Source organism: Paramisgurnus dabryanus, chromosome 8, assembly GCF_030506205.2.
Source record: "Paramisgurnus dabryanus chromosome 8, PD_genome_1.1, whole genome shotgun sequence".
In the NCBI taxonomy this organism is placed as follows: domain Eukaryota; kingdom Metazoa; phylum Chordata; class Actinopteri; order Cypriniformes; family Cobitidae; genus Paramisgurnus; species Paramisgurnus dabryanus.
In genome coordinates, this window is record NC_133344.1 from 20,238,072 (window position 1) to 20,255,041 (window position 16,970).

Genomic DNA, 16,970 nt, shown 5'->3' on the forward strand with positions numbered 1-16,970 from the left:
AACACGCACCTGAACTCGTGTATTAAATAATTTGATTTTTTTTATTTTTATTATGAGTTAATTGCCCCTTGTGTTTTTTGGGTTTTGAACTACTAATGCAGACTCTTTTTACATCTGCTGCTCAGTATAAACATTGGACAGTTATATAATATGAAGTCTTTTTTGCAGTTAATACAATGCATTTATTACTTACAAAACTTTTAAATGATGTTGAATATGTGAAACGAGAGAAATTTTGTAAGTGTTAAACACGGCAGGGTTTTTGCAGTGTTTTAGATTTAAAGAGAAAATATCAGTGCTGGTAGTAGATGAAAACAATGAATCACAAATAATTTCTTGGATGTCAGACAAGAAGGCTGGGAAATATTGGTTTAGGTTTTTTTTTATGTAGAAAGAATATTTGATGCAATTCGCAGTATATGTTTGCACTATAATGTTTTATACAGTTCAAACGTTTAAGGGCACTCATTCTTTCTTTATATAGCTTTACACATTTCAGAATAATTGTAAACTTGTCATGGTACCAAGTATTGTAATTTTGTTACGACTAAAGTAAAACAAATCAAACTCTTATATTTTAATGTCACCAGCATGGTCACCATTTGGCTATAATTGGTCAAATATTCTTATATTTTCAAATATTTTACCAAGCAGCTTCTTGAGGTCTCACCCTGAGATAGTTCGGCCAAAAATGAAAATAACCCCTTGGTTTACTCGCCTTAAAGCAACCTGAGTTTTTATGTCCATCCTTTTCCTATACCATTGCCGAACTTACCCTTTAAATGGGAAATATCATGAAAATCTGACTTTTTCTCTGTCTAAATGCTATAATTGGGTCCCCAGTGGTAAACCATTCTCTGCAAGCATGTGAAAAAATAGCCCATTGAAATTTGACTCCCCCTGTTATGTCAGAAGGGGATAATACCGCCCCTTAATCTGCACTATCCAACCACAGCACTGCCATTTAGTGCAGAGATAAGCTCATTTGCATTTAAGAGGACAAACCCAAAACGGCACATTTTGCTCACACCTGCAAAGTGTCAAATTTAACATTCTATAATAAATTGTCTATATTAAAAATATTTTAAATCTAACCTTAGTTTTCCCAAGTTTGCACAAATAAAAAATATTTTATAAGCATACATTTTTAAGCATACGCCCTTAAATGAAGACCCAGATATTAAATGTGTTCTAAGTTTGTCACACCACAAAAAAAAAAAAAATGTGTTAACCATCCAAATATGAGTGATGGAAAAAGCGGCAAGTAAATAAAATAATTTGTCAAAATTGGAATATAGGCAGCATTCTCTGCTCTCAAGCGGTGTCCGCCTTCGGGGCTGAAACCACGCCCACCCGCAGAACAGCTGCTATCTCTTTCTACTTTTAAATACCACACTCGTGATTGTGTTTAGGGGCGGGGCTATGCGCGGTGGCTCAAATGCGTCATCGAGCGACCTTTTTAGACCCGCCCAAATAATTCTAAACAGTAAACACAGAAATGTGGAAAAATGTTTAACAGTCTAACTCTGCAATTCAGTACTAAGTAGTTTACGGTCTTTGTGGTGTGTTTCAGTATTTCTAACATTTATAATGTATTTAGAAATTATTTTTGAAGATTGACTTTACAGAAACTTTAAACTTTGAAGTGTGTATATTGTAATAAAGGAATATAATGTTTTCATGTACTCGTTTGAAGTAATATTACACTGTTTTATGTAGTTTGATGTAGTAAAGGCTCTATAATGTTTTTTTTATATAGTTAGATGGATATGTTACCTGCGCAAAAAAACTGCGCATTTGACTGAAGTGATTTGGGAAACCAAAAATAGTGCATCTGTGGCATCACTGTGAAGAACCCTTTGCGTGCGTGTGCGTGTGCGTGTGTGTGCGTGCGTGCGTGCGTGCGCGTGCGTGTGCGTGTGCGTGTGTGTGTTTTAAAACAAGATGTTTCTTAAAGATTATTACATAAAAAATAAAAGATAGGAATATTCCTCCTTTATTAAAAAAAAATATACGGATATTATCTAATGAAGTGATTTGCGTCTAAGGCGCTAATATGATGTGGCCACTAGATGGCGCCCGAGCTCGATATTTCAGCTCCTTCAGTAATACTTGTTTCTTTGGGTCGATGAGATCATCAGCTCGTGGAGTGTCAGAACCATCTCCATTACAGTGCACTTAAATGAGCTTTTTGTCTGTGTGATCTCTGTCAAACGGCAGTAATGTGTAATGAAAGCACTCAAGCACACACAACCTTTATTCATGCAGTCTTGAAAGGCTCACGGCCGGACAGCAATAATTATCCGGGGTCATCCTCTCGCTTTTTGACAGCCGAGACCCTTAAATCTGTGAAAACTGTGAGAGCACAAAAGATACTCAGACATATTCTGTCACATGAATGTAACGCCGGACGGCCGTGCCTGAATTAAATGAGTGTTTTTGTCTCCTGAGGGGCAGTTTAACACCAACACATTTCTCATTTGATTGTTCTGCCCAGGCACAATTAAATTACACTTACATTTCTGTATCTTACGCCCTCATCATTTTTAGAAATGAACGGGGAATAGCTAACGTCCTTTCTGTTATGACCAAGGACACATTTTAAATGTCGATTATGAGGATGGCAGCCAAATATTTCTGTCTCTTAACTGTAACTGAGAAAATAATCGAGAGCATCAACTTAAAGTGCAATTGGCATGAAGGCCGATTCTGAGGCGTTTCATATAATGGGCCTACTTTACTAAATCTGATACCAGCCATTCATACAGCAAAATCACAGTGTTAATGTACACTGCTGGTGCATATGACTTAAATCCTTTCAAGCTATGGAAGAAACTGGTTTTACAATGTAGACTGCTGAACATTTATGCTTTTTGAACACTAGCTATGGCTCTCTTAAGTAAAATTTATGACTGGGTAAAAAAGGTTGACACAAAGAAAAGTGGAAACATTGGTAAACAATCCTCAAATCTTTCCCTTTAATAAGCCAAACCGTTCGTGGACCCCATTTACTTTCATAGCATACTGTTTTCCTACTATGGAAGTAAATGGGGTCCATGAATGGTTTGGTTACAAACATTTCTCAAAATATCTTACTTTGTGTTCATCAGAACATTGGCATTTATACAGGTTTGTAACAACATGAGAGTAAGTAAATGATGACAGAATTTTAATTTTGGGGTGAACTATCCCTTTAACTGACAGCATCTGCTTAGTATTGATGCTACAGCATGGCTTTTGAATCTCCTATACTGACTGATGAACTTTGATAGTAACTTTGATGAGTTTAAGTACTAACATTTATTCTGCTTTTTTGAGCATAATGTGATGTGTACAGGTGTATATAAAAAAGGTAAGATATGAATGTATTGAATCACCCATGGCTTAAATGATGTAGTAGATGTAATAAGGAGTATGAGTAATAAGCATCCAATAATAACTATATTTTTTGCACAGTTTTATTCAAACAATATTTCTGTAAATTAGACAGCAGCCAAATAATGATTTGCTAAACAATCTGTACAAGGAAATAAAAACGTAATGAAAGTTTGGATGCAATAAGATTGGTTTAGTAATGCATATTAATAAAGTACTCAATGCTCATATCATAACAATATAACAGAATTTATTTTACAAAAGTTTTCATCTAACAGATGATTATCTTATATAGCACAATCACAAACTGTTTAGTAGAGCAGGGTATTTGAGTTAAAAATGTCACAATGGTGTTTTCATTAAAGATTTCCCTGAATAATAAAATTATTTTTATTAAAGCATTTTAAAATCATAAATTGTTTAGAAATATCCTCTTAAGACCCGGATTTTGGTTTGCCTTTGTTTCAGATTTCTACCAGCTATTTTGGGGTTAGGAAGAACCAATAAATATAATAGCCAAATTGTTTTCTAAGAACATGAAGCAGTGAATTTGTCCATGTTTGTGCACAACAGGATTCAGTTACACAGAATGAAGTATTATGGTGCAAACATCAAAAGATTTCACGTCCACATATGTGGACATCCAGATCTACACCCTCAGAAAAAAGGTACAAGAAGGTACAAACGTTATCACTGGGGCGATACCTTTTCAAAAAGTACACTTTTGTACCTAAAAGATGCATATTGGTACATCAAAGGTACACAGTGGTACCTTAGAGATACATACACTGTAAAAAGTGAAAAGTTGTGTCAACTTAAATTATTCCTTGGATTGAACATTTTAATTTTTTTTTCAACTTAAATTTTTCACTTAAAGTATTTTTCAAGTAAAAAGTTAAACAAACTACATTTATTTTAGGTGTAACCAGTTGAAGTTATTTTTTAAGTTGATCCATATTTTCACATTTTATCTGTGTCAAAATAGTACATATTAGGTCAAGGTCCTTTAAAACCTTTGTACCATTTGTTTCTGAGAGTGTACGATTGATAATAAAAATAGTTTTTCTTACTTATTTGAAACTTGTATATTAGCACAGGTTGAAAAGTTAACCTCCACTTAACTTCAATTGATTGTAAAACTTGAATTAATGTGATTCAAAACACAAGCTTATAAATGAAAGGAACAAAAGCTGTCACGGGGACAGCTTTAAAAAGGTCCTTTTATGTACCAAAAGGACCTTTTTAAAGCTGTCCCTGTGACAGCTTTTGTCCCTTTCATTTATAAGCTTGTGTTTTGAATCACATTATTTCAAGTTTTACAATCAATTGAAGTTAAGTGGAGGTTTAACTTTTCAACCTGTGAGATATGTATCTCTGCTGTACCAATATGTACCTTTGAGATAATAATATGCAGTGTTGTAGTGTAGTCCGAGTCAAGACCAAGACCAGAGATCAAGTATTGAGTCTGAGTCTTGACTCAGACTCGATCTGTGAAGTTTGTCTTGACTCAGACTCAAGTTGGACTCGACTACAACACTGCTAATATGGACCCTTTAGGTACAAATACATACTTCTTGAAAGGGTACTGCCCCAGTGACAGCTTTTTTTGAACTGTTGATCATCAAACTGTTGAAACTGGCATGTTAATATCTGTCCCACCACTTTTGGTTAAAAGAGAAATGGTTTCAAACTCATTTTAAGAATAGCAACAACAATTTGAACATGTACTGTACATGATAAGACCCCATTCTTGATCATTTCTACCTCCAATCCAACATTAGGCATTATCTCTGTAATTATCCATTTAAAAGATTTGAGCAGATATTTTTTAAGTCTGTTGTCAAATTGGCCGTCCATTTCAGGCAATGTTTGGCAGGTTACATTTTCCTTTCTAATTGCAAAATGCACGTACGCTCTAATTGGGCAGATCTGTGTTGTGCACTTAGTCTTCTTTTTAATAAGAGTCTTGTGTTCAGACATCTTCCTCCGCTGTTTTTGAAGACTTAATGGATTTCCAGAGACATTAGGTTTAACTTAATAATGGCGAGAGTTGCAGCGTTAATAAACCGCTCCTTCAAAAACAGCGAATGCAAATGCGTACATTTAAATACACTACTGATGTGCTTCCTTTAAGGTTGAATTGAAATTCCATTTCATCAAAGCCGACAGCCGTGCCTCTCTTTATGTCACAGTCACATGAATATTCATATAGGGAATTGTAATATTAATGAAATAGATGCCTCGTCTCATAACGGCAGTGTATTTATTATGCAGATGATTTTCTGTCTGATCTACACTGTACATGCCAAACTTTACATTAACAGATTTGTTTATGTGCTAAGGGTACAGTAAAGTAATAAAACAATATTTTGAATTACGTCATAACAATACAATTGAAACAAATGGATGACAAACATTAAATAGGTTAATAAAAAGCTCCAAAGAAATCATTTGGCCTGCAGTGCACTTTAATGAACCTATAAACATTAAACCTTCACAATAAACATACCCCTGAATGCTATTTAAGCCTTGTATGAGGCTCAGGTCATTGTGTGGACAGTTCGAACTAAACTCTAAAGTGTAATTTCCAATACAATTATGTTAAATCTCAATGAGGCATGCTTCTAAAAACATTCCCATTTGACAGACCACGTGTGAAGATTTGGCAACGCACCTTATTGTAATAGCAGAGAAAGGCATAAAAATCAGACATGCTTTCCGGTGGTCTGAATGTTATTTTCCACTGAAATGAAAATGAGTGTTTATATATGTTATATGACCTTTGATGATCTGTAAACAGTTCTGCCAAAGCTTATCAGAAATTTTATCATGTATTGAATTACAGTTAAATTCAATACATAATAAACAGAAATGACATTTCAGTGTAAAGCAGAAAAAGGTTGGTTTAAGGATTTATTTTTGATAGACATCAGCAAAAGTTACCAAATATTTATAAACTTTCTTTAAATTGAAAACAATAAAGCTATATGCTCTCTTTTAAAGTCTTGGAGAGTATAAAATAAAAAGAAAGAGAGATTTCTGGGTTGCGCCCCATAGGTGCCTGGCCGCGTGTCAGTTTACCAACAAGCAGTCTTCCAGGCAGTGAGGTGAGACAGCAGGGTTCACCTGTCAATCAAGAGCATCTTAGCCCTCCTCATCTGGACATATGGGCTCTTCACTACGAGAGGTCTGACTGTTGTTTAAAAACTATATTTAGCGGCAAAGAGAAGAGGAACTATGAGTTGGAGAAAGTATAAAGGATAAAAATGTGAAAAAAAGAAGAATGATGAGCTGTCTTTGGGCCATGAAACCCTTTCTCAAAGAGAGCTGCAGGAAATAAACAGCAATCACTGTAGCATGACAGAAATCCACTGTGCAGGTAGACTTAATTGAGCTCTCTCTCTCTCTCTCTCTCTCTCTCTCTCTCTCTCTCTCCATTTTAATGCACAGGCTCTCTCACCCCATGCCATGGATAATAAGCACAGGATCCTTTAACCTTTTCTGTGCATTTTAAAGACCCTTAATTGATGTGTAAAACTGCGGTTTTCTGAAGGGGTCTACAAACCCCTCAGGCAGTGTGCTGAGATATTTTGAGTTGAATGTATTATAGTGACAGATGGGTGCTGCTGAATGAAGTGTGTTCTTTACAGTCACAAAACAAACATGTATATACACAGTATGACAGATAGATAAAACTGCAAGAAAGAACAGTAATCATATTAAATATTTGCATTTGTGCTTTCGGTGTCTAATTAATTTATTCACTAGGGATTTTAAATGTAAAACTACGATACAATATTGATTCATTAAAATGGGGCTGGCATGTGAAATAGGGTTTTAAAAGCACAATCAATTTGCTTTTAATACAACCTATGATTTGATGAGCTTAAACTAAATCGTCTCTATTCATTCACCACACTTCATATTGTATGCATATTTTACTTGTGTATATTTTGTGTGATAGCCTATGTTAAGAAATGCTTTATACTATGACATGTTTTGTTTACAAAGTATTGTGTTTTGTAATTCTGTTTACATATTTTTAAGCCTACTTGATAGACATGTTCACGTGCCCACGGTGCCCTTGAACCAAGTTAGATTCCTTACATGGTCAATACACGTAAATAATTATTTTAAAAGGAAGCATTTTCAAAGTATTTCAGTGCATTGTGCTGTTTGGACATATTTTGTACTCTTAAAAATAAAGGTTCCTAAATAGTTTTTGTCTCTAAAAAGAACCGTTAACATCCATAAAAAGAAGAAAAAAGTTATTTACAGTGGATTAAGGTTCTTCAGACTATACAAATGTAAGACATACTAAAGTAAATACTAAAGTATATGTTCAAATATACAGAAAGTTATGAATTTATTTACGCGGAAGATATTGTATACCAATGCTGTCTATAATAAAAACTGTTATCAGTCGCGAGACTTCGAGGTCAGCGAACGACATCAAAACATGAAGGTAAAAAAATCCCCACGCGCTGAGCTCCAAATAGGCGGGGCCATGCTAATGACGTCAATGCAATGGGCTATGGTGACGAGCCCCTTCTCCGCCCCGCCCCCTGTGTCTGACGGGAGGGGGGGCGAGCCAGGCAGAGCTGATCCCACGTGTGACGCTCGCATTCCCGGCTCAGTAATATTCTCTATAGCGGGGCTACGGGTAGCGTTCGCTCTCAGTGTGTTTGTTATAGTTACTGGCCATAGTTGGGTTAGCAATGGAGGGAGACGGGAGCCAAGCCACATCTGGAAGCCCAAACGATTCGCAACACGACCCGGGGTAAGCAAGAGGCAACGCTGACAGCACTTGACTTTTCTCGTCTCCAGTGACATTATTGAGGGAGAGAGTGTTGTTTTTGTTAAATCGCTCCTGTCCATTGCATTGCCATTGGTGCAGCCTTCCGGGTGCGCTCCTGTACTACACCTTTGTTTGATTTATGCGAGCCTGCCCTTAGTGCAAAGCTCAGTAAAACGCACGCATCTCTCTCTCCTCGATTGCTTTGCCTTCGTTCAGCTCTGCTTTTTTGTCGCTAGCTAAGTAGTTAGCTACACGTCAAAATGGCCGATCTGACATCTGGACTCACTTCTGCTGTGTTTTCCCCTTACAGCAAAATGTTTATCGGTGGCCTCAGCTGGCAAACTTCACCAGGTAAGAGCACGACCCTTTCGTCGGGCTGCGTTTTGTTGCGCGTCCGCGTTGGTTACATTGTATCCAGCGTGGCGCGCCGTGCGGGATATGTGCCGCGCGCGCAAGGTTATTTTCATTCCCAGTCATTTGAAGTCCTCTATTCGACCCCTGTTATACATCCAGGGGGGCGTTTGATTTCAATAAACTGTTGTGGTGCGTAACGCGCGAACGCTTTGCTGATGTGTCCTGTTTTGTGTTACAGACAGCCTTAGAGACTATTTTAGTAAATTTGGAGAGATCAGAGAATGTATGGTGATGAGGGATCCCACGACAAAACGATCCAGGTAAAAATAACAACAGGGATTTTTTTTCCCTTGAGACACTTTTTATGTTGGACGATTTTTTAATGTATTGCACGCTTTTGTTATTCATATGCGATGCGCTTTCTTTTCGCCGTTTCTGCATTGCATACAGTTTGACATTGATATGGCATTACTAAAAGCGCTCATGTTAAACCAGATGTCTTTTGAAACGCTTAATGCAATTGCTTATGTATGTCTTTGTCTCGCGCACGTTAAGTGTCCTTGACAGATTTAAGGTGATACGTTGTGACAGATCATGTAGATTACCTGAAATGTTAAGGTTACCAAGTTCTTGCAGCCTTTAATGACAAAAATGTTTCATTTCATTTATAAAGACACCTCATTTTAAAAATTTGATGGGTGACCTAAACGGTGTAAAAGAAACAACAGATAGACCATACAAAATCAGATTAATGATGGGTTAGAATAAGCCAATGACAGTAAATGTTTTCTGTGCATATAAAAACATAATCACCCTTCACTAAAGTTTACCAGTCAAACAAGCATAAACCATCTCTACTAATCTTTGTGTGTTTGTTTGTTTTCCAGGGGATTTGGCTTTGTTACGTTTGCAGATGCAGCCAGTGTAGATAAGGTCTTAGCTCAACCTCACCACGAATTAGACTCAAAGACGGTAAGTTTGCGTTTTATATTATATTTTGTAAAGTGCTGTTTAAACACGCTTGTCTGTGACATTCAGTTGTGAAAAGATTCACAGTCTGTCATATCTCTTCTCTCGTTGAGACGTGCTCTGTGGCATTTGTCACTGAGCCACATGCACAGCATGGCACTAGATGCAAACAAGAAGCTGGGTAGTTAGTCCTGTCATACCCTTGTATCTTATCAAGGTGATAAATAGCGTTAAGGGTGAACTGAACACCTGCAACCGAGGTCGATTGTGACGTCATTTGTGCATTATGACGATGTAATAAATGCCACCGGGATGTAAGATTTGCAGTGTATGACGTAGTACCGGGCACTCTTGACCATGGTTTGAAAGTTTTAGACACTAGTTTATTCTCAAGCAGGCTGGATTATTCTGTTCAGGTGCAGGTGACATTATTTATGTGGTGAACCAAATTCACCAGTCATTTTTCTTTTCTGTCAGTGTATGGTTTGAGTTATGTTTTATGAATTTGTCATTTGTGGTCTGGGTTTGTGTGTAGGTGAGATTGAGCTGTAGGTTTTTTCCTATCTTCTTATTATTATGTTTCCTAAATATAAGAAACAACATTGTTTCCTCAAATTTTCCTATTTATAAATAATTTATTAATGTGTTTTTATTTTTCTTTGATTTTACTGTTAGTGTAAAAGCATCTAAGATAAACCCAAAATGTAGAGTATATAATAATAATATGGATTATTACGTTATCAAGCAAGATTTAAAATGTACTAAAATGGAAATCATAGTAATTGATTGTTCTTAAACTGTTTTATTTAGGTGTCTGATTTATATCTGCAAACATTTTCTAGTTATTGTAAATTCAAATATTTATTTTTAACTAAATTAAAATATAAGTATCTGATGTGTAAATAAACAAACTGAGTCACATCAGCTTGAAATAAGTTGCCTGCTTATTTCTTCTCCCCTATTAGACTCCATCAGAAATTAATTTGGATTTCTTTCTGAGAAAATAAGCAGACAATTTATTGGTTAGGTAAAGTATTTCTTTACTGAATTGTATTTATTTTCCATATTAAATCCATCATCTTCACTGTTTGTAGATGACCCTGTTAGTTACCTGTAAGAGTCCAGAATGAATGAGCCTTTATTTGGCATAGCTAGGGTGTGGACAAACACAGCCTTCACTGAGTCATTTTAATAGAGGTAGCGTTGATGCAAGCTCCTTTCAAGAAAAAAAACTTTGGCTTTAACAGAGTAACACTGCTGTGCATTTGTGGCCAGTTTATCTCTCCAAACACTGCATGTATTTGATATTCCCAAATTTTTTAAATATGTTTAATGTGTATGTGTGTGATACGATGGCCATTAGAAATACTGCTCTGTTCCCGGTTGAATAGGAAATTTGTTGGGAACGCTTTGTTGTAAAAGGCGTTTGAATAAAATAACAATTTCAAAGAATAAAAAATAAAGTACAAATAAATTAGAAATACTAAATAGGTGGTTTATTTCAATGCAAACATTTGGCTTATAAGTGCAGTCAATATTTACACACAATAGACAACCAATTGAGGTTATCTGGTTCAAGTTGCTAGTCACTCTGATTAGATTAGACCATGTGGCTAATTTGGTCAATGGATCAACCTGTTTACATTAACCTGCAGACAGATTCCTGTTCATAATTGTTTAAAATCCAGCTATTGGACAAAATTTTCATTATCTCTCTATACCAGTTTTTCACTGACTGATATAAACTGAAATGTCTTTAGGAGGCATTTCCATCTGAATTAAAAAAAAGGCTACATTGTACACCTCTCTAGTCCACAAATGTGTATCTTGGACATCAAAAGGGCCATTTAGATTACATAATAAATGCACACACGTCTTGTAGGTAAAAAGTGGGTCAAGGTTTGTGGTTTTAAATGCTCTTAAATGGCTGAAAAAAAGAAAGCTAGCATAGCAGCGACATGCTCCGGATTTTCGAGAGATTGGGATCACGAGGACAGTAGCTGCTACAGCTAAAGCAGGGATTACTGAGCTCTGAGTAGTGATGTCATCAGCAGGGTCAGAGGGGGCAGTTGCATGACTTTTACTCAGGCGTGACCTCATTCATAAAGGTGAACTGTGGGACTGTAGACACTTGGAGCTGAGAGGAAGTTTGGTTCTGTGCAGTCGTGTGGAGGTTTACTTCAGATTGCCCTTGCTGTTGAAACCTTGCTTGTCAAGGAATCTTGAAGTCTTGTAGGAGAAACACCTTTTCAAACATTTCTGAAAAGGTTTGAAGGCTTGAACTTTCATTTTTGTCCACCCGTATTTTTTCCACATATATTGCTTTTTCCTTTCCAGATTGTCCTCTCTTTTCCATAATCTTGAAACAGTAGACCTATTTGTATGTTTTTAAGCTGCCATATATTAAAATTCACATAGGCCTACAGATATAGCCTGATGCGTTTCTTCTATAACTCCTGCAGTAATAATTTTCTGATGATTTTCATAAAGCATCTTTACGTTTACAGGCGCACATATTTATTGCGTTTTCTATTTTCACCTTTTCGCAATTTCCTTTTCAATCTTTTGTCACTTTTGAAGAGCGCAAATGGACCAAAGAAAACATGTACAGAGATATTCTTGACACACATTTGATTAAAAGCTGTGTAATCTGCAAATCTGAAAGCCTGAGGTGAGAATTGCATTGTGTATTGACAACTGAAAGACCGTTGCTGGCTTCTCTAAAAGCAATCTGTTTTAAATTAAACACTTTTCTGGATGAATTAAAGTATAACACAACAGAGTAATTTCCCACCAGAAAGGTTGTTTTTTTAAAACCCAATACATATTGCAATTCTGTTTAGGTCAAATTAATTTACCAGGAGACCCCATCCTTTCATATTCCAGCAAAACATGTTTATTACATTTTTTAGCACGCTGTCACTTCTCCCAGTTCTTCTTTTCTTGTTCTTACTGTTTAAGTGACGAAGCATTCAGACACACGGTATATGTTCAAGAGCAATATAGCACTAATGGATCTTTTTCCCTTGAGTTATTTTTCCATTTAATGAGAGTGCAGAAGCAAGCATCTGTGCAAAGGAAGTCTTTGAACTGTTTTTATCCTCGCATGCATGATTATCTATCGTGCTTCTAGTACTCCGGCTGCTCGAGCTTTTGGCCTGTGTGTGTGTGTGTGTGTGTGTGTGTGTTAAAGAGGCACTGTTGTTTCAGTCTATGAATGTTTAAATGACTGAAGCAAACTTCTCGATCAAGTCTGCAGGTTAACCAAAAACACACAAAAATTAAATTAATATGTATTTTTTCAATTTTAATAAGTAATTAATATTTTTATAGGTCTCAATTCATAACAGATTAGTTATTAGAAATAATTTCTTGTTTTTTCCCTTTGGCAAAATTATCATTTAGTACAAGAAGCATCTCTATTTTGCATTATCATAATACAGGGATCGATAACAGGACGGCTTACTTGATTAAAATTGACACATTTATGTTGGTAATTTATCCCGCTGGGAATCTGTCTCGTTCCCGGGATAAATCAAAGAGACGCTTCATGCAAATTTCAATTGCCCTTGATCATGGGTTGCATTATTTGTTGTTTATCCGTCGATGTGCGTGAAGTCACACTGTGTTTGTATTATAATGAAATATAGACTCTCATCTAGCCAATAAACCCATAAAGCAAAAATGCACGGTGTGGGTAGAGGCGTAACCCTTCATTCACTGTGAAAGAGTGAAAAGTAAAGTCACCTATAATAATGATAATCCCTCAGGGGGAAAAGAGGTTGTGGGTGTATTGATCTAACGCCCTGTCTTGATTCTTCCCAAATCTACAGCACTTACTAAAACATCTTCCATCTTGTCGGCCTGACCTCCCCAGAGGCCAGAAGCGCTCATTCACCGAGTCTTTGAATTATCTCCGGTGTATTATATAATGCCACCTGTTTATTTATGTGGTAATGGAGTGATTATGCTCTAACCTGTGTAAGATTTTATTCGATTTTGTCATACACAGGCCCCATGCAACCAGCGTGTAATAACCCTACGAGATTACACACGAGACACAGCGCATTGCATCATGATTAATACTATAATTTCTATGAAGGTTATCGAGTAGTCGCGGCACATCGCCGGCGTTTTCTAATATTTTGTAATTTTCCTCTTCACGTAGCGGCTCGGTTTTCTCATATGTATTTCTTTTCTTTCCTTGTTTCATTTAGATTGATCCTAAAGTTGCCTTTCCGAGACGCGCTCAACCCAAGGTAAGAGCTGTTTGCTTTTTTCTCTCACTTTACATTTGCAAGTGTGCTGTGTAATTGCGAGAGAGTCATTTTGTCGCTGGCTTTGCCTTTGATAGAGGCGAGTTGAGCTCAAACTGCGATGTTAAGTTAACGTCGGTTGCTGTCCGGCTATTGTTTTTACTTTTACAAGGACAGGCGGTGTTTAATGATCAGATCTGGTGAATTAAGTTTTTAAGAAGAATTATCCGTGAACCTTAAGAAACCTCATGAAGAAAATATTAAATTGTTGCTGCTTTAGTAAGCGTAAAGGTTGAGGATTTGTCTATTGGGGGCGAGAGGTGGGAGTACTCATTAACTTATTATTTTAGCTCGGCTTAGAAGTAAGATCATTAGTGAAGATTTTTTTTTTCAAAAAGAAAAAGAGAGGAATATTTTGCCTTCAGCTGTGCAATCCAGAGCATTAAATCCCTTTGCCGGTCTCACATTTAAATCTTGTCTCGACAAGACAATTTTCTTTGTACGTTCCTATGTGTGTGTGTGTGTTTTATGATACCTAATGCCCTGCTTCTCCGGGTTGGCAGCGAACTTCCGACAGCCTTTTCGCTTCAGACTGCCATGTCATCCAGATGGTCCGTGCCCCAGATTCTGTTTCTGCCTTGCAGTCGCTTGCATGGCCTCTCGGGCAGAGCTGGGGCGCCCCCCCTGGCTCAGTATTGGGCCACCAACACTTTTACCCGCTTTTGATCTAGAGAGGAAAGGTGAGAACTTTTACACTGACCTGAGATCAGCTCAAGTGTTATATTCAAGTGATCGATGATAAGGGGTTTGTAGCGAGCAGATGGTCCTAGATCAGGGCGTAATGGGAACCTCTGGCCCGTGTGAAGCTGGGGAGGAAGGCCCGTATGGTGACAGGTGTCCGTTGCACACTTGTCTGGCTAATTGATATAAAGAACTTTCTCGCTCCGTCCAGAGCGGAGACTCATCGGAGGAGAAATAGTGTGCTGTTTTTCTCGCTCTCACGCACATACACATGCCAGCAAGGCCGATCCAAATGCAGGCCGCAGGGCCCCAGGCCTAATGCTGTTTCTTGGCTCGGGTTGGACACGGGATGAATAGGAGTATTAATACCGCCAGGCTCCAGTAGCAGTTAGACTACAGCTCTGTGGATATTGCTCAGAGCCAGGCACAGTGGCGAATAATACCTTTAATGCAAATACGCTATTATTATTCCCACGTCCGGTCAATGAGGCAATATTGCAACGTCTTGCCTTTGGTGCGCGTGCAGGTACAGATTCATTAACGGATGCATTGTACCCCGGTTCCTCAGCTAGATTTAGGAACAAACCAACAGTGAACACAGGAAAATAGAAAAGTACACGGAGGTGAAAAAAGCGCTGAATAGCCACACTGTCCTGACTGTGCAAGGCTGGAGGGCTTTTATCTCCCACCAAAAGCAGCAGAAAGAAGTAAGGATTTGTTTTTGCAGTGATTGTTTCTAACAGCGCAGAAGTTTACCGCAGCCGTAGGTCGAGATTGCTTTTTTGCCGTATTTGTGATTGGACTTCACACGTCTGTCTTTCACACCGTTTTTCCCACAACACGCCTCGGCATGTCCCGACAAGATTTTAATTGATAGTGGGATTGAAGCAGCATTTGGAAGGGAATGGATTTTTGCAGGTCTGATATCGCCCTCCGAGTAAACTGTTATTTTCATTAAGCCTACGGCTGCATAATCTTTCCAATCAAGTTGCCAGTGCTTCACCAGCTGCTGTGGTGTGGTTTTAACAAGCCTCTAGGTGAAGTAAGACGATGGACGATCATCTTTTATGTGATGGCCCATTTGTTTTGCACTGATTCTTGTCCCTTCACATTGATCATGTTGAAACTCGCACCAGTGCTAGTTGATAAATTAGTGGGGTGTATTAATCTTAAGAGCATTTGTGAATGAGGCAGATAATTCATTTCAAAACACTTTATGTCCTGTGATAGAGATTAGAGGAAGATTGTGTAATGTCACATTGTTGCGTCTAACTCCTCATAATAAGACGCCATAAAAGTTTGGTATGAATTATTAAACACCTTTTCTCACAATATTGCATCGGTCATCATTTGATATTTATTTACATGCAATTTTGTCATCATTGGCTCACCTTTATGTCATTCCAGACATGTTTGACTTTATCTTTCATGAAACACTGAAAGTGTGCAGGATTGTGAAGCTCTTTGCTGAAAGTGGATGGGGACTTGGAGCTGTCAAGCTTCAAAAGACAAAACATCATAAAAGACATTCATACAACACTGCATTATTTTCCGATTTTTCTCTAGGCATCCAACAATAGTTTTGTCCATCTTGCCTTAAAAGTCTTGCTTGATAGTTGTGGTCACCATTTCCTTTCATGGTATGGAAAAGAACTGTTTGAACATTTTGCTATTAATAATTTCTTTTGTGTCTCAGTGAAGGTCTTACAGTCGAAACTGACTTAAGTTATACGAAGTGTTCTTGGTGAACTGCTCCTTTAAGTATTATTTATTGTTTGTTAATGCCCTATTGAAAGTTATTATCAAGTGGGTAACACTTTACGGTCTCATTTATTGCGTTAGTAAATGCATTAGCCAATATCCACTGACAATGAGCAATAGATTTTACAGCATTTATTAATCTTTAATGTTAGGTAATAACATTACATTTGTTCATTCATGTTAATTCATTGTGTAGTTTTTATGCCAGCTAACTAATGTAACACATCCAGCTCTATTAACGGTAGTTAGTAAAAGCTATAGAAGTTTTATTCATTGTTAGTGCATGTTAACAAATGTACTTAAATTGATAGTTTACCCAAAAATAAAAATACTGTCATCATTTATTCACTCTCATGTTGTTGTAAATCTTTGAGTTTCTTTATTCTTAGGTGATGTTAAGCACACAGTTGATGGTACCCATTGACTTCCATAGTAGATAAAACAAATGCTATTGAAGTCAATGGGTATTGTCAACTGCCAGCTTACTATCATTTATCAAAATATCTTTTTTTGGTTAAAGGATTACTCCACTTAAATTTTTTTTCCTGATAATCCCCGCCCCACCATGTCATCCAAAATGTTTAGGTCTTTCATTGTTCAGTCGAGAAGAAATTTATTTTTTTGTGGAAAACGTTCCAGGATTTTTCTCATTTTATTGGACCCCAACACTTTACAGTTCAATGCAGTTTAAAATTGAAGTTTCAACGCAGCTTCAA

The 16,970-nt window shown here is 37.1% G+C and overlaps 1 protein-coding gene across 17 annotated transcripts in view; it reads left to right on the forward strand.

The window, feature by feature from the left end:
• The first annotated feature begins 7,957 nt into the window (after positions 1–7,957).
• Positions 7,958–16,970, forward strand: part of msi2b (musashi RNA-binding protein 2b) — a 318,932-nt gene continuing 309,919 nt past the window's right edge. For all 17 annotated transcript variants that reach the window (XM_065280891.1, XM_065280890.1, XM_065280889.1 and 14 more), the window contains exons 1-5: positions 7,958–8,155; positions 8,484–8,524; positions 8,766–8,847; positions 9,415–9,499; positions 13,714–13,755. In XM_065280891.1, coding sequence (XP_065136963.1) covers positions 8,094–8,155; positions 8,484–8,524; positions 8,766–8,847; positions 9,415–9,499; positions 13,714–13,755 — 312 coding nt within the window. In that variant the 5' untranslated portion in view covers positions 7,958–8,093. The remainder of the gene's footprint in view (positions 8,156–8,483; positions 8,525–8,765; positions 8,848–9,414; positions 9,500–13,713; positions 13,756–16,970) is intronic.